Source organism: Magallana gigas, chromosome 1, assembly GCF_963853765.1.
Source record: "Magallana gigas chromosome 1, xbMagGiga1.1, whole genome shotgun sequence".
Lineage (NCBI taxonomy): Eukaryota > Metazoa > Mollusca > Bivalvia > Ostreida > Ostreidae > Magallana > Magallana gigas.
The window spans coordinates 1815433-1840282 of NC_088853.1; the positions used below are offsets into that span (position 1 = coordinate 1815433).

Here is a 24850-nt window from a genome sequence, read left to right on the forward strand (position 1 = left end):
CTTCATGATATTCTGCTCTGTCGTACCGTATCTATCTCATATATGCATAGCATTCAAATTTTATTATTTGTCAATTTTTGTAGATTTATATTTTATATGGTACTTTTTTAAAAGTAAAATCTATTGGTGATTGTTTTGATACATGTATATATGAATTATGATATGCATGAGAGGAAAAGGTTTTAAGAATTTATTATTATTTTTTCACAATTTTAAAACAGATAGCAAATTTTTTGAAAGATTACAGATAAGACAATTTGCAGCATTTTTAAAACTCAAGATATTGCATAATGTAGATATATTAAATGCAAAGCAGAAAAAAATTGTATTAAATTCTTAGTAAAATTTATTTTGAAGTAAAATTACAGTAGTTAATGTTAAAGAAAGTAAGAAGATGTGGAATTTGTTGGAATTGAAATTCAATGAAAAGTAAAATTCAAGAGCAACAATTTATTGGGAAGTTATATTTAAGAAGTTAAATTTATATGAAGTAATCATTTTGGGAACAATGCATAGAATAGGAGCCAAGGATGGAGTCATTTAATGTCTGGGTTAGAAAATGTGTGGGTCAGTAATAGTATTCATGGACGATCCCCAAAGTGGACTTATGATTTCTTATAATGCCCAACGTGGGCTTGTGATTAATGATAATGCCCAAAGTGGGCTTGTGATAACTGATAATGCCCATACTGGGCTTGTGATTATGGGCATGGTGCTGTGTAGATATATATCTGACTTCGTTTTCTTTTAGTGGTCCAACCCGCAGAAGGAGGTATTGAGCTTACAGTGTCATGTTTTGATTTTTTTTGGCTTCCCTTTTATTTTGGTGTATTTTGTCCAGATGTCTTTTGTATCAGAAAAAAGAAACTTTAATTTTTATACAAAGACAGCACTAGTTGGAAGCAACCAAACCCTGTTAGGGTCTGTAACTGACCCGGATGACTGAATTACTGTGAATGTATTTCATAATAAGGAGAAATGTCACTGCCTGCATATTCGAGACAAGGCTTATACTCTAGAGATATATTCTGTAAATAGACACTGTTGTAGTTTGGTTAGAGATATAAAGGTGAAATGATACGGACACAGATGAAGTCTGTTAACACTCACTTTATTTTGTGATCTGACTGTACACCAGGTGAATTTCAACACCAATGTTATTTTTGCCCAATGGCTTGAGAAAATAATTTTTCCTCTTTTGAAACATGAAAAATTAACACTGAGAAATTTAGTGTATTTAATGATGTGGTCCATCTTAAATTTACTAATTCAACGGGTTGGTTAATTGGGCAAAAATAACATGGGAATGAAAATAACCATTACACACCATTACAATATCTATACACTTATATGGAGTATTGGGAAAGAGAGAAAAACATATATTCAGAAGAATAACTGTTGCATTTGGGCACAGAGATCTGATAATTGGGTAGACATGTATTGGATTCAACAACTGTTACTCTTTGTTACCTGTATTTACCTGTATTTTACCTGTATTTTACCTGTATTTACCTGTATTGTCTCGTGTGCATGAGAAACGTGCTGCATTGTTTACCCCTCAGTCTTGTGTTTGGGGGGAAGGTCACTCCTACCCCCTTGTCAAACTTGTCCCTCCATAATTTGATGACACTTTGTTTTTTTCAAACTAGCGTCCAAAGAGATAAGATGGTCCCATATCGTGAAAGAGGTAACCATGGCAACCGCTGAAAACAAAAGAGGAATGCTTTCATTGTAGGATAGGAATAAAAATGCTGCATTAACAGTGAAATTAACACCTGAGATATTGGATTAGAGAGTTTATGACCTACCATGATATGTGATGTGTAGATTAAGTTCTTTATCTTTGTGCCGGTTTCTTTTCTCTCAGAGCAAACACAATAAGTTAGATAAAATTTAGCCTCCATTAAAAATCATTTAAGTTTTATACAATGAAAAAAATATTTTTTATTTTGGCTATTGAAAGTTGTCAAATTATTTTGATTGGCTATTAGAAATTGTCCAAAAAAGGCTTTTATTTTGATTTGCTGTTCAAAATTGCCGTGTAATTTTTATTTAAAAGTTAGTGCAGCAATTTGTGTTTACAGTCCAATTCCCCCAAAATAGGCTCCAGACAATCACGTGACTAACAGTCCGGGTAGATTCTATTAACTCCTGTCTCCTCTCTTTGACCTTACATCTGTGTGACCTTGACCAGAGAAGTCAGAATGACCTTATGACCTTAGGTGATATACACCATACTCAACACATTTGATTCTATGCAACTCTGACCTCGCCTCTCTCTGACCTTACATCATTGTATCTTTGACTTTATTTTTGACCTGAGATTATGTATGACCTTTTGACCCTATTTGATTTAAATCAAACATGGCACATATGACCTCATGCATCATGAATGACCTCAGACAGCCACTCTGACTTTCTTTGTCTTGAAAAAATTAAGAAAAAAGTTGGACTTTAATGTAAGAAAGTACCGGGCTGCATTTTACAAAAGAACTATTTGACTTGGTCTTAAAACATCTCACATATCCTTTTGTTTTGTTTAAAAATAAAGAAAATTTGTTAAATGAAACGGTGCCAGATATTAGAGCCTCAATGTCTGTAGATATGGTAAACTTCGTTTGATTCTGATATACTATTTTGTAATACTATTGCAGATGAGGTAATCATTTTTTTTATTTATTGGTTAATTAACGTCTCTTTTAAATGATTCCGATTTTCGTTAAAAGATTGAGCAAGCAGTACTGTTCAGCATATAAATCATTATAGTTCCATCTTGCGACCTAACACGCGACATCAGTTCGCTTTTTAACAGTATGCCTTGGCGGCAAGAATAAGATACACAATAAGTCTTAATAAATAATAGACTTTAAAGGCTTAAGTATACATTGCAATTTATTCGACTTTTAGATTAATTAGTTAGTTATATTTTTTCTTTGACTTAAATACTGGTGTAAATGCAACATGCCCAGGCATCACGATAAAACCGGATATGACGTATTGCAATGGTTATTCCCAAGTCTGTATCCAAGGGGTAAGCTTGAAACCATGCAGTGTCTGATTTGAAACATTAGTCATACGTTCATAGTCTAATTGCTTTCAAAAAGATATTAGAATTAAAATACAAGATGATTCCTATATATTACAGGTATGTGAGGGATCACTTTGTAAAAAGATAGGAAACAACTCTACATGGGAAGAATGTTATATCAGCCATGACGGTTCTCTAAATGATAACCAAAAGCTAAGACTCTGCTACCTCGCCTGCAAAAGCACGTAACTGCAAAAAAAAATTTCTTTTATCCTATGGTTGTTTATTTACTGCCTAATGATTGTAAAAAAGATCAATAGGCTCAATTTTGCTATTATATAAAAACATTATTGAAATGATATAATTTCTTTTTCAGATGAAAATGACACATGCTATGTTTCAGACGATAAACATATTCCGCACGAGTTTAAAATTGTTGTAGATGAAGTGAAAAATTACTCAAGATTGGATGCTGAGAAAGAAATCTCAGTAGCGGCAGGTATTTATTATGTTTTATTCGAGTCTTGTAGTTTTATACTCTTTAAATCAAGAAAGTATTTTTTGTGATACATTTCTCCTTTATTTTTCCAACTTTTGTATATATTTGTTTAATTGTTTCAATCATTTATTTGCATTTATGTGATAAATATAAAAACATATTTTCATTGCAAGGTTCCTAATGAAAGCCACGCTCTGCAGGCGCCCTATAGTGATTAGTCTGCCCGTCTTTAAATATAAAACATATTTCCATTGCAAGGTTCCTAATTAAAGCCCTATAGTGATTAGTCTGCCCGTCTTTTCCTCCAAGATCACTTGTCCGAAACATATCTTGTTTTCCTTTGACACAATCTGGCTTAAACTTTACGGTTTTAAGGTCAAAGATTAAGGCCTTAGAATAATCAGATTATTTTTAAAAATATTTTGTCAGGATCATATATTCTCTCCCCTCAGTCCAATCTGGCTTACAATACACCAAGATAATGCCCTTTAGGTCAAGGGTCAAGGTCATATAAGACCACACAAAAACGTTTCATAGCATGATTACCATATATACTCTCTCTTTAGACCTATGTGACTCATACTTCACGTAAACTGAGTATAACGGTAAAGGGTGTGCAGCGACCTTAAGCCAAGTTGCAAGGATAGATGTTAATGTCATAACAGATCTCCAGTTTTCGACAATGAATAATTTCTCATTGTCATAATCTTGCGTAAATTTAACAAAAAAGAGGTATTGAGCTTGAGGTAAAGTTCTATGTCTAACAGAAAATTGTAAGTCATAGGTCAATGTCAAACAAAATCATCTGAAATGTTTTCATCCTATTTTCCATTATTTAAGCGGGCCCTTTGAGATATTCATCATCTCATTGATGTAAAGGTAATGAAATATAACTTGTATTGTTTTAGTGCTTGCTTCATCATAGCAGAGTTTAACCAGGCAGTTTCAATAACTATTCGATAATAATGATGGTATGTCAGCATAACCATGCATAGCGTACGATACACATAACTTTAAAATCTCTAGCTTATCCTTTGTTGTTCAAAAAATAAATTTTGCATTGTTACTATTCATGGCCACCATTGACACATAATTACATTTCAGGCACACACATTTATCGTGGTTTTCGTTAGGTATTATTTTATTTCAGGCACGCCCTGTGACAGTTACCGCGGTTATTGTGACGTATTGTTACATTTCAGGCACACCCTGTGATACTGTGGTATTCGTGACATATTATTACATTTCAGGCACACTCTGTGACAATTACTGCAGTATTTTAATAATTACGGCACACCCCGTGACAATAACTACGGTTATTGTGACGTATTATAACATTTCAGGCACACCTTGTGACAATTACCGCGGTTATTGTTACGTATTATTACATTTCAGGCACGCCCTGTGACAAATACCGCGGTTATTGTGACGTGTTATTACATATCAGGCAAGCCCTTTGACAATTACCGTTGTTATTGTGACGTATAAGTACATTACAGGCACACCCTGTGACTATTACTGCGATTTTTGTGGCGTATTGTTACAATTCAGACACGACCTGTGACAATTACCGCTGTTATTGTAACGTTTTGTTACATTTCAGGCACTCCTTGTGACAATTACCGCGGTTATTGTGACGTATTTCACAGATGTCGTGGTGTCGACAATGAGGGGCCCCTAGAAAGATTGAAGAACCTTATTTTTGGAGAAGAGACCCTTTCGTCTATCAAAGACTGGATTATTGTGAGTACATGTTTTCTCATTGAAATCTCCGTATTTTTTTGTTTATCTTTCTTCAGAATGTTTATCAATTTATGATAAATATAAATAAATATAGTTTCATTTTCTTAACATAAGACCTGTTTTTGTCTAACTTTGAGTAACATCAGGTGTGTTGTTTGTTTCAGGATCATTGTGATTGTGTTCTTATTTAAAAGATATCTAATTTAAGGGGGTGTGCGGCCATTTTGTACATTTTAGAATAATAATGTAAACATTTCTTGAACTAGCTTGTTTCTGTCCAAAACTGGCCAAAAATGATGTCAAAAGATAAAAAGGAAATAATTATGAAGTCCTATATGTCATAAAAAGTATGCACACAAGAAGAGGAAAATGCCTTTTTAATCACTCAAAACAGCTGTCGAACTGGACAGCTACAGACTTATTTTGAAGATTTAAAAATCGGAAAACTATGAAGGGGATTCATTATTGTCATTTGTACAACCATTTGTTGAGAAGAAGTTTGAGTTTTGATCATTTAGGTTGTAACTTTGCCTCAGATAGAGTATCCTTATTTTATCAGTAGGCATGGGATCTATTTTAAGAACATAAAAAATCCAGTTTAAACTTAGAACTCCTGTGTCTGTAGAGTCACATTGACGTTATATTTTCATAGAAAAAAACAATAAATACCAATTCAAAAATATCCGTTTGGAATTTGATATGCATCTCTTTACCTGTCCCATATTTGTTTAAGGGGATGTTCTTTAAGAATAAATTGAAGTATATTCCTTGAAGAAATGGGAAAGTAGTCCAAAAAGTGATTGCCTTCAATTAAAAAAAAGTATTCATCATATTTAAATGAAAATAAATCTGCAATTTACATCCATAGACAAAGACAGATATATCTTGTGGTTTTTGAGAATAGGATTTCTTACTTTGAGACAAAATTACAACTTAAATAAGCAAGCGTAGACATTGTTCTGAACAAATGGTTGTAGAGAGAACACAAATGAACCCCCTTCATATTTTACAGATTTTTCAATCTTTAAAATAAATCTGTACTTGCGCATTTTGACATTTGATGATTAAAAAGGCATTTTCTGTTCTTGGATGCATACTGTTTAAACAAAATAACACGTAGGACTTTATTTTTATTGCTTTTATATCTTTTGGCGTCATGTTTGACCAGTTTCGGGCTGCACCAATCCAGATCAAGAAATGCTTACATTCTTAAACTCAAATGTACAAAATGGCCGCGCATCCCTCTTAAGATATAACGGAAGTGTCTTACTAAGGCATCTGTCTTTATTTTTTTCGGAGGGGAGGGGGTCGTTTAAAAGAAAAATAGATTTATTTTTGGGGCGATGTTAATAATGATATATTTATAATGTATTTAAAATAAGTTGCTTTTTTGCGCGGGTGGGATTTGTAATGAATTTCATGGATGGGGGGGGGGGGGGGCGGTAACTGCATAAATAAATTAATGGCCATGGTTATGTACAAGCTTGCTTTGTTTCGAGGTACACTGATGGTATGTAATGTTGTTTATAATGTATAAGTATGCTTTGTTTTCAGATACTCTCAGGTGTGTAATGTTGATTATCATGTATAAGTATGCTTTGTTTACAGGTTTATTGGTTTGATGTGATGTTGATTATCATGTATAAGTATGCTTTTTTTACAGGTACATTAGTTTTATGCAATGTTGAATGCTTTGTTTACAGGTTCATTGGTTTGATGCAATGTTGATTATCGTGGATAAGAATGCTTTGTTTACAGGTAGATTGGTTGGATGTGATGTTGATCATCATGTATAAGTATGCGTTGTTTACAGGAACATTGGTTGGATGTGATGTTGATTATCATGTATAAGTATGCTTTGTTTACAGGTAGATTGGTTTAATGCGATGTTGATTATCATGTATAAGTATGCTTTGTTTACAGGTTTATTGGTTTAATGCGATGTTGATTATCATGTATAAGTATGCTTTGTTTACAGGTTTATTGGTTTGATGCGATGTAGATTATCATTTATAAGTATGCTTTGTTTACAGGTACATTGGTTTGATGCAATGTTGATTATCGTGGATAAGAATGCTTTGTTTACAGGTTTATTGGTTGGATGTGATGTTGATTATCATGTATAAGTATGCTTTGTTTTCAGGTACATTAGTTTAATGCGATGTTGATTATCTTGAATAAGTATGCTTTGTTTACAGGTAGATTGGTTGGATGTGATGTTGATTATCATGTATAAGTATGCTTTGTTTACAGGTACATTGGTTGGATGTGATGTTGATTATCATGTATAAGTATGCTTTGTTTACAGGTACATTGGTTGGATGTGATGTTGATTATCATGTATAATAATGCTTTGTTTACAGGTAGATTGGTTGGATGTGATGTTGATTATCATGTATAAGTATGTTTTGTTTACAGGTACATTAGTTTAATGCGATGTTGATTATCATGTATAAGTATGCTTTTTATAACAGATACACTGGTGGGGTGTAATGTTGATAGCCGTGGGGGCGGTGGTTGTAATGGGCGTCTTCATCAAAGTCTGCTCTGTAAACATTCCTAGTAAAAACCCCAAACACAAAAAGATCAGAAAGCAGGTGCGTGTTTAACAAATCAATAAAACGTAACATTCTGTAGAATTGTCAGCTGTATAGTTAAACATCAGAAATCAGGTGCGTGATTAACAAATCATTAAAGCGGAACATTCTATAAAGTTGTCAGTTGTTTAGTTATACATCAGAAATCAGGTGCGTGATAAACAAATCAATAAAACGTAACATTCTGTAGAATAGTCAGCTGTATAGTTATACATCAGAAATCAGGTGCGTGATTAACAAATCATTAAAGCGGAACATTCTATAGAATAGTCAGCTGTATAGTTATACATCAGAAATCAGGTGCTTAATTGTATTTATGCTCATTCATTGATCTTAACAGTTATCAATAAAGCTTATTCCATTGATAGACTTAAATCTTTCGTTCCATCTATGAAATGCAGCTTGTTAATTTTTTACCATAAAAAACAACTAAATAGTCATTGACGAAATAATGTCATTTATTAATGATGAATCAAAAACTTGTACAAATAAACCACAAACAGGGAGATCCCAATACTTAAACTTATTAAAATGACTTAGGTAACAGGTACTGTGGGATCAAAACCCCAAACACAAAAAGATCAGAAAACAGGTGCGTGATTAACAAATCAATAAAGCGGAACGTTCTATAGAATAGTCAGCTGTATAGTTATACATCAGAAAACAGGTGCGTGATTAACAAATCAAAAAAGCAGAACGTTCTATAGAATAGTCAGCTAAAAAGTTATACATCAGAAAACAGGTGCGTGATTAACAAATCAATACAGCGGAACGTTCTACAGAATAGTCAGCTGTATAGTTATACATTAGAAATCAGGTGCGTGATTAACAAATCATTAAAGCGGAACATTCTATAGAATAGTCAGCTGTATAGTTAAACATCAGAAATCAGGTGCGTGATTAACAAATCAATAAAACGGATCATTCTATAGAATAGTCAGCTGTATAGTTAAACATCAGAAATCAGGTGCGTGATTAAGAAATCAATAAAACGGAACATTCTATAGAATAGACAGCTGTATAGTTAAACATCAGAAATCAGGTGCGTGATTAACAAATCAATATAGAGGAACATTCTATAGAATAGTCAGCAGTATAGTTATACATCAGAAATCAGGTGTGTAATTATATAAGGATATAAACGATTAAAACAGAGGAATGCTCTGACGATGAAGGGTAAGTTGTACAGTAAACAAATAAGTTTTTCAAATCATAGAAATAATTAATATATACATGTACAGAGAATATTATTCTTTTAAACTGATACAATAGATGCATGATATATATATATATATATATATATATATATATATATATATATATATATATATATATATATATATATATATATATATATATATACCTGACTTATGCATTTGGTAGACCGATTGTATTATTTTATCTTTATTAGGGAGACCAGTAGATTAGGGAGACATATTTTGGTCTCCGTATTATTTTGACCTTGTCTAAAATGTAATTGGCTTATCTTTAAATGAATGAACGGTGTGTCTTTGCCTAAAATGCATCAATGTGTCTATTATTTGACATCCAATAGTTGCCTTTTGTCTATATTTTTTCGTAAAAAGGAATTCAATCTGCCTCCATCGTATAATTAGCAATGACTATTTTTCTGCATTTAGGAGACCAACGAAAACTTGCAATATTGCAAAAAATCTAACATATATAATTTGTTTAGCCTTTAATTATTCTAAATGAACTTGTTTTCAAAATACTTTTTCACTTTTTATGTATAAAGCCTAACTAGAAAAAAAGTCGTTAATTTCTTGACCATGTTTGAACATTTGGCAAGTGCTCTCCGCCATTTGTTCCGAGTACTCTCGGAACTTCTCGGGTTAAAACAATGGACCTTTTAACGCCAGCGTGTTGCCTTTTAGGAATCAAAGCCATTTTATGGTAAGTACTTTTGATAATCCTACTACAATTGAACAAAGTAATGTTTTTATGAAGTTTTTTTTTGTAAATATTCAAATAAAATAGGGCGATAATGTGTGCAACTTGACTATTTTACACCAAATGTTGATTAATCTTCGAGGACATTCGAAACGAAGTTAACAATAAAAGCATGATTTTCATTTCCACTGTACGTTTGATGTAATATGTAATTCAAGGATTTATCAGTACCTTCTCCAGAGCAAAAGTCGTCCCCATTCCCAATTGGAAATAAGTTCACTTCCGCAGCTGTCCAAATTATGATCCCAATTAGTATAGCAGTATTTTTCCCCAACTGGTAAATAGTTCTTATGTTTATTTCTTATCAAAAATACTTCGTAAAATAACCAGAATGTCCATAAATGTTCAGTATTAACAAATGATTAAACCCATTTAGCAAAACTGCAGTCATAAAAGTTTCCAAACACGCTGTAAACATCGCCAACTTTTAATCCGATTTTCCTCTGTTTTTCTAAAACATCGTTATTTTGTGGTATAGAGTACAGTACTGTAAATGGTACATGTTTTTTTTTTACACACACTAGACTGATATAAAAGTAAAAGGTAAATGTTATGAAATATTTCAAACAGAAAAATACATTCTCAATTTAAAAGGGGATGTTGATAAATTCTTAATAATGTAATACTTTTATGACCAGTGTTGAAGGTGTTTATTTCAGGGAAAAAGACTTGTTCTAATAACTAAATATAGGAATATTATACATATATCTATATTGTGAAGTTAATTAGATTCTATTCAATTAAAGTCTAGCTCTTTGATTTTCCATTATGATAATAAATTCAGAAATCATGATGTATGCAACATATGATTTCTCCCAACTGCATGAAATTGTCGATACAATTTTCCCAATTCCAAAAAAATTGGCATTTTCAAAATAAAAAAAGGCTGAAAAATCCCTGTAATTATATAGCTAGTTTATTGAAAATGGACAGAAAAGTTAACCGAAGAATGTCGCTTTATGTAAAATTAATAGATCGACATGAAGAATTTTCTATATTACAGTTATATGTACCAGTAATATTGTTTTAAATTAATTATGTACGTAATGTAGATATATGTACATGTACCCCTTGTTACCTAGATGAATTAAAAGCAAATTAAGATCAGTTGCTCTTTTTCACTTGTATAGTGGAAAGATAGCCGACTATTCTATGTACGAATTGACTTATTATAGGTAAGATAGTCAGGCCTCCATGTTTACAACCGGGATGCTCACCCCACATTTACAATTGTGACCCACATTTACAAATGTGACATCATAGTATCACTCTCGTTTGGCTTTTCGGATATTATCAGGTTTGTAAAATGTTTGGCTTTTGATGATTAATAATAATGTAAACAATGTGTCTGCAGATTCCCGTTGGGCTGAGTGTGATCTGTTGACCAGGCAAAACATGTATGTCTTGATTACACAGCGTTGTGCACAATGTGCTCTCAAGAACATTCAATCCAGAAGCATGACCAATGTAGCAACACTTTTAAAACTACTTTTTGATACTTGTATTAATTTTAATGTTTATGCGCACCTGGGGCGCCCTTCCCCCTGTAATTGTTGATTTATTAGAATAACATGACATGTTTCATACATGATAGCATTAGAAATGGTCGATGGTTGTAAATATTTTGTTGTTTACCAATTTAATGTATGTTCTCACATATGCACATATGATATATGGTAGACTATTATCACATTCAACTCTCTCTCTCTCTCTCTCTCTCTCTCTCTCTCTCTCTCTCTCTCTCTCTCTACAGCAGCGATTCATCTTATGACCTTTAAAAATCATGCACCTGCACTCTTGCGAGTATACAAAATGTTGTAAAATGTTCGTACTATATATTGTTCGTGCATTGCCCTGCGATGATTTGGATCGCATTCAGTCGCGTCTGAATAGTGTGCATGTCCACAATTTTTAAGGAGACTTGATGCAAGCACTAAAACGCATGCAACAAATGCGAGACCTCATGCAATATATGAGAGAGCTCGTGCGAATCTAAAACATTCCGATCGCAAAGAGTTGTGAAGTGCTCGTACGCCAATTGTGAACATGGGGCTTAATGTAGATGTTTATGAATCCAAAAGTTTTCTTTGCATATAAACAATGCTTTCACACAGGTGCTTGTGGTTTTAATGTAGGTTTTGGAGTTATTAGCACAACCAGTCATGTCAGTGGAGATTTTCTCCTGCAGGAGAAACATTAAAAGGACAGGATGGGGAGGAGAGACTGAAGACAAGCACAGAAAACAAAATATTTATCTATAAATATAATGGAAAAGAACTTTGGTAATACGATTTATACATATTTACATGAAGCTGGAGGTATGTAGCTCCTGATGTAAAAAAAAAAATTGAAGCAACGTTTATCCAAAAATTTTTTTCAGACCAGGAGATACAGACCTGCAGCTAAATGTAATATTTTAACATTTATGTATGGCAGTAATGTTTCTAGAAATAACTATAAACAATTCTAATTAAGTCAAGCAAAAATACCAGTAATTATATGCTTCTTATTTACGGTTTGATTTCTTTTTATGTACACTGTAGTATTGATGCTGTCAGGAGTGAACAACCATACATGTATCTGCCAGTTTGTAAATGATGGCAAGGACGATGCAAACTCCACCATAAACTCAGAGTGTTTAATGGAAGGGAATACCTGTGATTGTTTGCTAAGAGAGACATTGTGGTTGGGGAAGAGATACTTCATGTATATGACTATGGTTGTGATGGGAAAAGCTTGCGGTGGCGCAGCAAGGTAGGAAAATGGTTGGATTAATTATACACAAAAAATAATTATTAAGAGAGAGTTTAGTGATTTACAATCAGGCTTTGCATATCTTGTTATCTGGCTTTGGTTTTGTTTTTGCATTTTTTCGTACATTGATTTGTTTTAAACTAATCTAAAAAATAGGTTTTTCTCAAGAATTTAAAAAGTATCAGAATAGATAATTTATATGTTTTTATTGAAAAACAAGCCTAAAACTTCTGTTAGTGTTGTTAAATAGGTTAAAAATCGTGATCAATTAATCAGCAGAATTGGTTGTCTCTTGCCATCTGATGATCGGTCAATAATCGAATCGGTAACAAATTATATTAAATTCAATAATATGGGGCACTAAATTTTATGCTATGTATAATCTAAAATATATAAGTGCTATTTTCACTTCCTTTTAAAAGCTTATAAGACTTTTGCTGTATTTTTATTAGGTAGAATGTTGCACATCTTTTGAGATTGAAGAAAACCCCAGCTCACAACTGTACAGTTTTCATTTCATTCAATACAGATTAGAAAACAAAATGATAGGTATAATATTAATGTAATAAACCCAGACTGAGTATAATTGATTATAAAATCTAAAATCGATTATGATAAATCGACAACCTTTTCAACAGATCATTGATTGAAATTCAATCATCGTGACAACACTAGCCCCTGTTCATGTACATGTTTTTACCGGTACTAGTTTTGATTGATTTCAGAAAAGGCTGTGATCCTTTTGATTTTGGTAATGGTTTTATTAGGTTTTATTTCACTTTATTTTGTTTATAGTTGTTTGATTTTCTTTCAATTTTAACATTATATACGGTTCTTGTGCTGACCTGAATAGATTTATTTTGTTTTCATTATCAAGCACTATTAAATTAAAAGCTTGAAAGAGGTGTCCAGTTGTGCAGTGGACAATGCACCTGCTTATCACCACTGCGACCCAAGTTTAATCCCCATGATCGACAGTTGTTGTATATGATAGGGTACATTGGTCGCCTGCTTGGACACGTGGGTTTTCTCCAGTCACCCCAACTTCTTCCCACATCATGACCCACTCGCGCTAACATCCATGCCAACAAAAAGCTATTAATATAAGTTAGTGTGCATTGTGAATCTGTCACTAATGTGGAGGGTCTCCTTTGCAGAACAAAATTGTTTTTTGTTAGATAAATTACAAAATCTGTTTCTGTAGTAAATATGTATATTTTGCAAATTGTTTACAGAATGTACTTCTTGAAAAATATACATTTACATAGAATTATCAGATTTGGTAGGTTAGTTAATTTAAGCATCAATCTGAATTGGAATTCATTTTTCACTGAATATTGGTACAGTCTTGTTTTTGTACCATGGCTGAAAAGTTTGATTTAGTCAGTGGTCTGTTGTCAGATTTATAAAAAAGAAACATCAATTACCAAATGTGGTAAACTAATAATTGATGAATGTTTATGAAAGAAAATTTCATAATTTATAATATTGTTTTAATATCTTTCAGTTCCCTCTGATGTGGATTCTGACCCATTTAGTGTATCAAACTACTCGCCAAGTTCTGATTCTGAATCAGATGAAAATAAGAAGGTTTTGGGTAATGTTATTATTTAAAGAATAATTTTGCATCTGCAGTCCATTTTCACTTTGCAAAAAATACCTGAAAGAACAATAGGCTGAGATCCCAGTCATTTTAATTCAGACTAAAGTAAATCCATTTATATTAACTAGATATACTTTGAAATGTAGTTGTGTATAACAATCTACATGTTGATCTGGTCTCCCTAATGCTGTGATAATGCATTAGATTTACATGATATGAGTGGAATGTACTGGATGTAATATATTTGTAACAGTTATATTTATTTTGTTTAATCATTAGGAATAAAATTTGCAATGATTTAAAAAAGTAAACGTAGAAGCTTGTATTTACAATACAATATATTGGTATTTTTACAGAGTCCACCCCAAATTCATTGAGAGCTAGCCGCAACACAATGGAAAAACAGGGCATCTTGACCCTCAGAGAAAACAGTGAGCATTTTGAAGCAGGTAAATGAATTAAATTCAATGTTGCAATGTTATTATGTTTTTAAGCAAGAAACATTAATACAGTCAGTTGGGTAGCTAGACCTGAAACGAAGTGCATGCTTAAAATGGCAGGGGGTGTGGGGGCCACCATGAGGCCCCCAGTGGGTCCAGGACAAAGCCCAGGGGGCGAAAGCCCCTGGAAGCTCATGGATTCTGACGATTTTTAACACCAAAAATTAAAGCAGAAATTGAAAGGAATGCTTACTATTTAAGCCTATTTTTAGGCAGTTAAAATTGTTTTGGCTATAGTTTAGGCATAAAATAAAATCACTGATGGAATAACTAAGTATGGACCTTAATACTTGAATTCTTTTTTTATATTTTTTTTTCTTTATTTATTTTTTTACTGATTTTTCCCCCAAATGATGTGCATGCTCAGGCATATAAGCATACATGGTAGCTACGCCACTGGCAGTGTACAATTTACTACTCAAGTCTAAGATTGCTCGTGATCTTGGGGCTTGGTCTCCCTAATGCTGTGATAATGCATTTGATTTCCATGATATGAGTGGAATGTGATGGATGTAATATATTTGTTATACTTATAAGTACATGTATAAGTCATTAGGAATAAGTTTTGCAAAGAGATAAAGAAGTAAACTTAGAAGCATGTATTTATGATACAATATATTGGTACTTTTTTACAGAGCCCACCCCAGTTTCATTGAGATCTAGCTGCAACACAATGGAAAAACAGGACAGCTTGACCCTAAGGTAAAGCAGTGAGCGGAGGTTGACAATGGTTTTCGAGGGGTGTCAATTTCAATAGATACCCTCCCAAACAGGCACTATATATTTTATTTTACTGAATGTCTTATTTCTAAAGAAAATTTTACTGCTTTTATTTAGAAATGAAGTAAATTCTACGACAAACCGTACGCTCATAATTTAAGCGCATGTAACAGTTCGTTGTGTTACCAATTGCCAAGTGTGTTGCTAACGCTGAGGGTAATAGAACGGATTACCAACTGCGTCTAAACCAATCAGATTTCAGTATTTAACATTTAACATGAAAGTATAATAAAATTGTTTGTCTGGTCTCCCTAATGCTGTGATAATGCATTAGATTTCCATGATATTAGTGGAATGTAATGGATGTAATATATTTGTTATATTTATTTTTATTAATCATTAGGAATAAACTTAGCAATGATATAAAGAAGTAAACTTAGAGACTTGAAATTGCAATACAATATATTCGTACTTTTTACAGAGTCCACCCCAAATTCATTGAGATCTAGCCGCAACACAATGGGAAAACGGGACATCTTGACCCACAGAGAAAACACTGAGTATTTTGAACAAGGTAAATGAATTAAACTAAATGTTGCAATGTTATTATGTGATCCTGGGGCTTGGTCTCCTTAATGCTGGGATAATGTATTTGATTTCCATGATATGAGTGGAATGTAATGGATGTACCGGTAATATATTTGTAATATTTATTTTAATTAGTCATAAGGAATAAAATTTGCAATGATTTAAAAAGTAAATGTTGAAGCTTGTATTTACAATACAATATATTAGTACTTTAATACAGAGTCCACCACAGATTTATTGAGAGCTAGCCGCAACGCAATGGAAAAACAGGACATCTTGAACCTCGGAGAAAACAGTGAGCATTTTGAACAAAGTAAATGAATTAGAATCAAGGTTGCAACCCTATTATGTATAACAATTAACATGTTTGTCTGGTCTCCCTAATGCTGTGATAATGCATTTGATTTCCATGATATGAGTGGAATGTAATGGATGTAATAAATTCTCCTATATGTAATAATATTCCTAAATATAAATACACTGTGTTAGAGTAAAATCCCAAGAGATCCGAATATCAACATGGTGTGTAATTTTGAAGCGAGCAAAAAAGTGTTGATTCCTTCAATAATATGAATTAAATATTTAGATGAAAAGTATTTACAGCCTCAGAATGGTTTGTTATGAATAATTTGACTGTTATTTTCAATACAACTTCATTATTTTTCTCAAAAATCGATTCGGAGCGATTCTGCAATTTTCTGCTACATTACGGGTATATGGGAGGCATTCCTGTCAGATTATTATAACTAAGCAGAGTGTAGTGAAATTAATAGCATTATTGTAGGCTTAAAGCTTGGTTCTGTAATTGTAAACAATACGGTGCGTCGATGTAGTGAATGTCCGATATCATATGCAATGTCAACCCGTGCACGCACGGGTCAAAGTCTAGTAAGAATAATTAATTTTGACTTGTGAAAGAAAGTAATCATTTTAAGATTGATAAAGCCACAAAAGGGGCAACTGTTTCTTTAAAAGATTTCTTGTTTTAAACTTTATTTATGCAATAACGATTCTTTGATCTTTTGCAGTTCCATACCATTGTTTTCCCTCTCTCAGTTCCTGTGATGAAAGAAGTCAACTTGATAGGTTTGTTTCAATCTATTTTGTGAATGTTTTTCTTGTTTGATAATAGGATAGTCATACATATGTAGCTGCAACAATGTAGCCCTCTCCGATTTTTTATAACTGATGTTTACTCCCCCCCCTCCCCCCCAAAAAAACAACAACAAAAAACAGGAGAGGGCTACATTATTGCAGCTAGGTGTTAGGCTTCTGGCTTTTGAATGACAATGTATAGATGGAGTTATTTCCTTGTGACTTGTGACAGAGGCTGTAGTGCACAATTCCATTTGACTTTCAAGAAATGTTCAGATAGTAATGAAAATGTAAAGTGTTTAATAACATTTGCTGAGTACCACTTTCAATACTGTAAAAGGGATTATTTACATGTTAGGGAAAATTTACACTTAAGCTTAAAACTGGGTAAAATACCCCCACATTTGCATATGGGCAGTGCTTTAGTGTGGTAAATCACTGTGTATGTATTTCTTTTTCTTTTTTCTTCATTAAATAATTTTTGTATTTGTATACATTTTTGAAATTTTATCTAAAAGGGTGAGTGTCGGAGTTACATGTGCACAATCCTAAAGGTCCAAGTACAGCACCTGAATCACATGTGACTGAAGAAGATTTGATGTCCAAACCCTGCGAGAGTGGAAATGCAAATGCATCGGATGTTACACCACAAGGTGATCAGTCTTTTTTTTAATTTGTGTGAATCTGTGTGTGGTAGTGGTGGGGGGGGGGGGGGGGGGGGGTAATAGAAGTCATATTATTGAAATGATAAAAACTTTTCTCAATAATTTTCTTTCTTTCTTTAAGATGACAATGGTACATTGATTTGCATCGTTTAATAATTAAAACCCATCCATAATGTTTGCTCTTTTCATTACGTTTTATGCATGCCTGTCCTTAGTATTTGCAAAGTAAGATATTCATGATATTGTTATTACAGAGTGCTTCTTTGAGATCGAAGATGATAATGGAACTAAAGTTCTTGCAAGCCCAGTTGCAGCCAAGAAGACTAAAAGCAGCTCAGGTGATATATCTTTGTTGCTTGGTCTATCTATCCACAATTTGATGAATTAGCAATTTTTAGGTCACCTGAGTTTATTGCAATCCGTTTTCGCCCGTTATCGTGCATCGTGCCTTAACAATTTTACATTTTTAACTTCTTCTTAAAAACTACAGGGCTGATTATTACCATTTTTGATGTGAGGCATCTCTATGGTGAGAGGAATCTAAATTGTAAAATTCATGGCTCTACTACCCCCGGGGCGCCACATGTGGGGCCAAATTTGCAAAAAAAGAGCCAAATTTTAAAAAATATTCTTCTCTATTCCCACACATGTTAGGAAAAAACTGGTTGCATAGTTATAATGTCCATGAAGCCCTCTACATAAATTGTGAAATTCATGGCCCCTGGGTCAGGGGTTCAGGCTCTAGAATGGGGCCAGTATGGCCATATAGTATATATGTATTTAATCTTAGAAAATCTTCTTCTCTACCCCATATATATTTGTTAAAACTAAATGCATGATTATAATGTCCATATTGTGAAATTCATGACCCCTGGGTCAGTGGTTCAGGCTCTAGGGTGGGGCCAATATGGCCATATAGTAAAATGTTTTAAATCTTAAAAAATCTTCTTTTCTACTCCCATATAAATATATATATATATATATCTGGTTATAAAGTCCATGAAGCCCTCTACCAAAATTGTGAAATTTATGACCCCCGGGTCAGGGGTTCAGGCTCTAGGGTGGGGCCAATATGGCCATATAGTAAAATGTTTTAAATCTTAAAAAATCTTCTTCTCTACTCCCACACATGTGGGCAAAAAACTGAATACATGGTTACGATGTCCACTAACTCCTCTACCTAAATTGTAAAATTCATGGCCCCTGGGTCAGGGGTTCAGGACATGAGGGGGGAGGCAATATAGTGTTAATGCATATAATGTTATAACATTTTCTTCTCTATTCTCACACATCTGTATAAAAAACTGACCTATAATTATGTTTACCAGGAAGTCCTCTACTGAAATTTTAATTTTCATGTCCCCTGGAGTATGGGTTTTAACTCTAGGGCAGGGCCAAAATGGATGTATAGGTGTTATTGCATATAATGTTAAAAAATTATCCTTTTTACTCCCACACACCTGAAAGGAAACTGAATTCATGATTTTGTAGACCCGATCTTTTAAGTTTTTTGCCAAAATTGTAGGTTTCACAGTTCTTTTTGAAAGATTTCAGGCAGGGAGGTGGCCGTCATTACTAATTCATAATTTTTCTACTCCAGAATAAAACCTAATTAATTAAATGCATATATGAGACTCCTCGACAAGTTTGTGTATGGGTTATATGCTACTCAGGTGACCGTTACAGGAATAGAAACAAATTTCTCATGGAGATTTATAATGTGAAATGTTTACATCTTTTCACCATTTGGAACCCACTTGAAATACCTCATACAATTTTTCAATTATGTCATCCAGGCTATTTCATGGCCGATGCAATGCAAAATCCCTATAGGCTTTCTATTTTGGGTTGTGTATTGAAGCCTAAAGCGGTAGAGGGGGCATTTCAAAACAGATAATCTTGACATATAAGTGGATGAATGTAGTTCGAGCATGAATGTATTTATAAAAATCAAAATATTCAGCAAGAAGTAGTGGAAGCAAAAACCATACAGAGTTTGGTATGCCTTGAATATATACATAGGTATTATCCTTTTTACATGAATATGTAACAATATAATAATTCTGATTGTTCATATTATTTTTAAAATCTTTTCAAGGTAAAAGAGAAATCCAGGAGTTTTTGGAAAAACATGAAATGTATTCATTGGAACGGCTTGATGAGAGGACCAAATTTTTGAAGATTAGATCTAAAATCTTCAACGAGAGAAAAACAACAAGACTTAGGACATTAAAAAAATTAAATGAAATGAAATCAATGAAAAAGCAAACATGAATCTCATCATTTTACATATAATGTAACTGTAATGTAACAACAAGACGTAGGGCATGTATGATAATTTATTTTTAGCTCACCGAGACGAAGTTCGGGGGAACTTATGCTATACTGCTGGCGTTGGCGTCCGGACCTGGTAAAAGTTTTTGTTGCAGGTCCTTTATCTTAGTTATTTCTTGTCCTATCTTCACCAAACTTGCATGGATGATGCATCTGGACCTTTTTATGAACTTGAAAAACTTGGATGCTGAATCTGGGCAATGAATTTTAGATGCTGGAGGTTAAGGTTTTTGGAACAGGTTAAAGTTTTTGGTGCAGGTGGCCTTTGATAGCAATTTCTAAATTACTACTGATCCAAACTTGCATGGATGATGCATCTTAAGATACTGATGCACCTGAAAGGCTTGTATGCTGAATCTTAGCCATAGGTTTCGGATGCTGGATGAGGTTATGTTTTTTGGAACAGGTCATATATTAAATTTATTTAGTACTATTTCAAACTTGCATAGTTGATTTAACTATAATATAAATGAATTGCAAAGGTAGCTTCAGATGCAGAGCCTGATCTTCATAATCAAGGATGCTAAAAATATATCTTAGTAATGACTGGTCCTAACTTAACCAAACTTGAATTGATGATGCGTCTTATGATACTGATGCATCTGGCAGGCTTGAATGCCGAATCTGAGTCATAGGTTTTGGATGCTGGATGAGGTTTAGTTATTTTGGAACAGGTCACATGATTTATAGACAATAGCTTGCATAGTTAATTTAACTATAATATAAATGAATCATAGAGGTTGCTTCAGTTTCAGATCCTGATCTCTATTATCAAGGATGTTTAAAAAGAATATCCTACCTCACTCTAACCTGATTGATAGATGTGTTTGTTGTTAAATGATATAACATGATTCATATGATATAGTATTGTCAGATTTGATACACTATTGTTTTATATGATACAATGTTATATCATATATTATATTATAAAAAGTTAGTAGGATATTGTATCAATATTGTTGTGCATTATGATATGATATTGTATCATTATATTGTAATGTAAAGTATTTTTTATTATGATGCAATGTTGTATAAAATGATAATGTATTATATACTATTTTATCACATGCTATTGTTTCATATTATATTGCCATATTTAATATGGTATAATATGATACAATATTGTATTTTAATATATAATATCTTATCACATGATATGATATTGTATAAAATGATATTGGTTTATATAATATATTATTTTATCACATGAAATAGTATTATTTGATATTGGAATATATAATATTGTAACATATGATACGATATTGTATAAAGTGATATTGTATTATATAATATATTACTGTATCACATGATATTGTATCATATGATTTGATACAAAGTTGAATCAAGTTATATTGTATCTTATGATACAATATCATATTATGTATCAAATATGATATAATATCATACAATATCATACTTAAGTATACAATATAATATAATGTGTTACAAAATTGTGATGTATTATGTGATATGACATTGTATCATATATTATGATATTGTATTATGTGATCAAATGCAATAATGTATTTAACATGACACTATGTCATATCATATGTTACAATATCATATTGCATCATTATTTATTACAGTATTTTATTTTTATTATTATATGTGTGTATCTTATATTAATATATGAAATGAACATATGATTATTATCCAATTTTTTAACATATGATATAGTCATATGATATTGTTTCGAAACAGTATCCATAGATATCCAAGATCATTAACTATGATTTTCAGGTACATGTAATATGATAAAGGTGGTCTCATAAAGGTGATGCTTTATAAAGGTGATGCTTCGTCTCGGTGCTTTGTAATCTGTGATTACCTTTGTTTCTTATAAGGCAAGAAAGTGGCCCCTAAACGTGATATGTATTGCAGACGACATCCTAATGTCTTTATGTTTGAAAATTTTGAATTTTTTTTAGCTGCATAATCCTGTTCGTCCTTTAATATTTTTTTTGCCATGCATTTGATCAGTCATTTTTGCTCCCAGAGTAACTTTTAAACTTTGTCAATTTCTTACATGTGTACTTATTATCAATGTTATTCATTAACATTTATTAATGAATGGTTCATTCAATACGTGATCTTTGATCACCTTTTTTTATTGTTATATATGAATTATGAAGAATATTAAGTAAATCAATTTTAAAAGCTTTATTTTCTTGAAATGTATGAAATTTGAAATATGAAGGTTGAAAATAGATTATGAATATTTTGATTTCATAAATTTACAGATCCTTACATACATGATTTTGTTGCACAGAAAAAAAATGAAACTGTTGTAATTGAACTGCAAGTTCACCAAAATAATGGACATGTTATGTACACTGAATTTTGAATGGAAATGATTGCTCTATTAATAAATTTGAAATGATTAATTGTTTAAACTTTCAAAATTGAACTAATGTTTACACCCTGGTCCATAAATTATAAATGAAATCTATTTGAAATTAGTTTTGATGATTAGTAAAGTTTGTTCATGAACTTGAAATGTTTTTTTTTTTCATTTATTAATGTGAAATTCTAAAACACATTAGGATACATGTAGAATGGATTGAATTGAGAAGATAATCTTCAGTAGGGACGCAAATTTAAAATGCTACATATTTTCTCCATTTTCGCAAATTTCGTGACATGCGAAAAAAAACCGGACAGTGAAAATTAAAGGGCTTGCAAATCACGAATGTTATGGTTAAAAAAAAAGAATGGTCTACCTAAACCCTAATTAAGTAATATTAATAAAAATGTATTATCGGTATCCCATAGCCGCATAAGACAGTAGCAAAATATTAGAGGGACAATATAGTATATTTTTAAGGGCTAATAGTAATAAAAAATTAAAACAGATGTGAGATTATTGCCATTCCACAGACCTCTAAATGACCATCTATGAATATTAAAAGTCCACACCATCAACTATGTGAGATATTAACAAAGCTTACATATACATGCACATGTACACAGTGACCTTGCATTATATCTTAATTCTATGTTGCGTGGCGATAAAAAATGATAGAGCACTTGCAAATCATGAAAATTATGGGAAAAAAGAATGGTCTACTTAAGCCATAAAAAATATATATGAAAATATATGCACGGTCTCCTTAAGCCTTATGAGAGAGTAACAAAATATAAAGGAGACCATTTTTGCTGTATTTTTTTAAGGACAAGATATATTGAAAAATTAAAACACATGTAAAGTTATTTGAATCTTGAAGACCTCTAAATGACTATTTGCAATAAAAAATATGCACATATAAAAATTTTGTATATTGTCTCCTTAAACTACATTTTAGGGTATGGTCTCCTCAATGCCTAAATCAGATTTATATATATATATATATATATATATATATATATATATATATATATATATATATATATATATATATATATGATCTGTTAAAATGTAAAAAGTAAAACAACCCGCTAAAGATCGTGTAGTTATTTGGAGTTGTGAATGTTGAGAATGGTCAAAGTACAAACAAATCGATTAAAGCCTTGAAACTGAATTAGTGGTTCAACATAATTCTAATTTTCAAAATATCATAAACTGAATATCTTTGATTTACAGAATGATAAAAAGAGAGGGCCCGTGAGGAACCCTGGACCCTTTTACATCACTGGTAAAAATAAAATAATCCCCGCGAGGGAAAAGACAGACCACGTGACCACCGAAATATAAGGAATGTCGAAATGGGCAATATATGACTAGAATATCACGTGACACTGTTACGTCATATCGTGCCAAACGTAATATGATCAAAAATTATTTTAACTTTTTATAGAGAACTCCTTAAGAGATTTAAAAAAAAAACCAACAGAAATATCAATTTCTTCGTACAACGAAATAAAAATCTTAACATAGTTTTGAAAATATGTACGTTAAGATTGGAATTTTAAACAAGAATTTTGTGTTCGACATTTTCGGGTTAGTTGCTTTGAAATCATTACATTTACGACAAATCTGTAGAACATTAATTGTATGTCGTATCGTTTACATTTACGACAAATGTGTAGGTCATTATTGTATGTGGTAAAGAGATTATAGCTACTACATGTTGTACAAAGTATTACACTTACGAAAAATCTGTAGAATATTAATTACACATGTATGTTATAACGTTAACATTTACGACAAATCTGTAGATTATTGATTGTATGTGATAACGTAATCTGTAGATCATTGATTGTGTTTTCTCTATTTTTGTAAACTCAAAGATTATCTGATGTAAGCTTATGAATTCATTGACAAATGAGATTGATTAATTATGTTTATTTAGTCAACTATTTTTACGGTTTCTTTCATGACTAGAATAAAACACTGCTTTGATGACGAGTCCCGCCTGTCCGCCTACTCTATCATTCCCGTTCATCATTTATGTTCACGTAGGCAAAAAGACAAGTTTCCTATGTCTATGATTATCATTTTACATGAAAATTAGTTACTAATTAAAAAATACCGTAAGAAACATTGATGTGTTTTGTTATGAATAATCATATCTTAATGATATCTGTTTTAAATGAATGTTCAGTTCTTTAGATTTATGAAACACTTGTTGTTTTCATGTCCTCTATGTGGTCATTTTCTGTGTCCAATTGTCTATTGTAATTTTAATGTGGAATAAATCATTGATGGTTTTGAGTTTTACAGTCCTTTTGATTTGATATTCCACAAACGTTCAAACGATTATTTTGAATCCTTTTCCGTAAGGAAAACAAAAATCGCAAAGAATAAATTTGT

General features: G+C 32.1%; 2 protein-coding genes across 2 annotated transcripts in view; both read left to right on the forward strand.

Moving 5' to 3' along the window:
• Positions 1-24850, forward strand: part of LOC117687312 (talin) — a 105171-nt gene that overhangs the window by 50694 nt on the left and 29627 nt on the right.
• LOC136272983 (disintegrin and metalloproteinase domain-containing protein 10-like) lies at positions 1745-24583 on the forward strand. Its single transcript, XM_066076423.1, has 6 exons — positions 1745-3031; positions 3146-3269; positions 3405-3527; positions 5131-5270; positions 7745-7867; positions 23681-24583. Exons 1-6 carry the CDS (start codon positions 2990-2992, stop codon positions 23789-23791), a joined length of 663 nt encoding a protein of 220 aa, XP_065932495.1. The 5' UTR covers positions 1745-2989; the 3' UTR covers positions 23792-24583.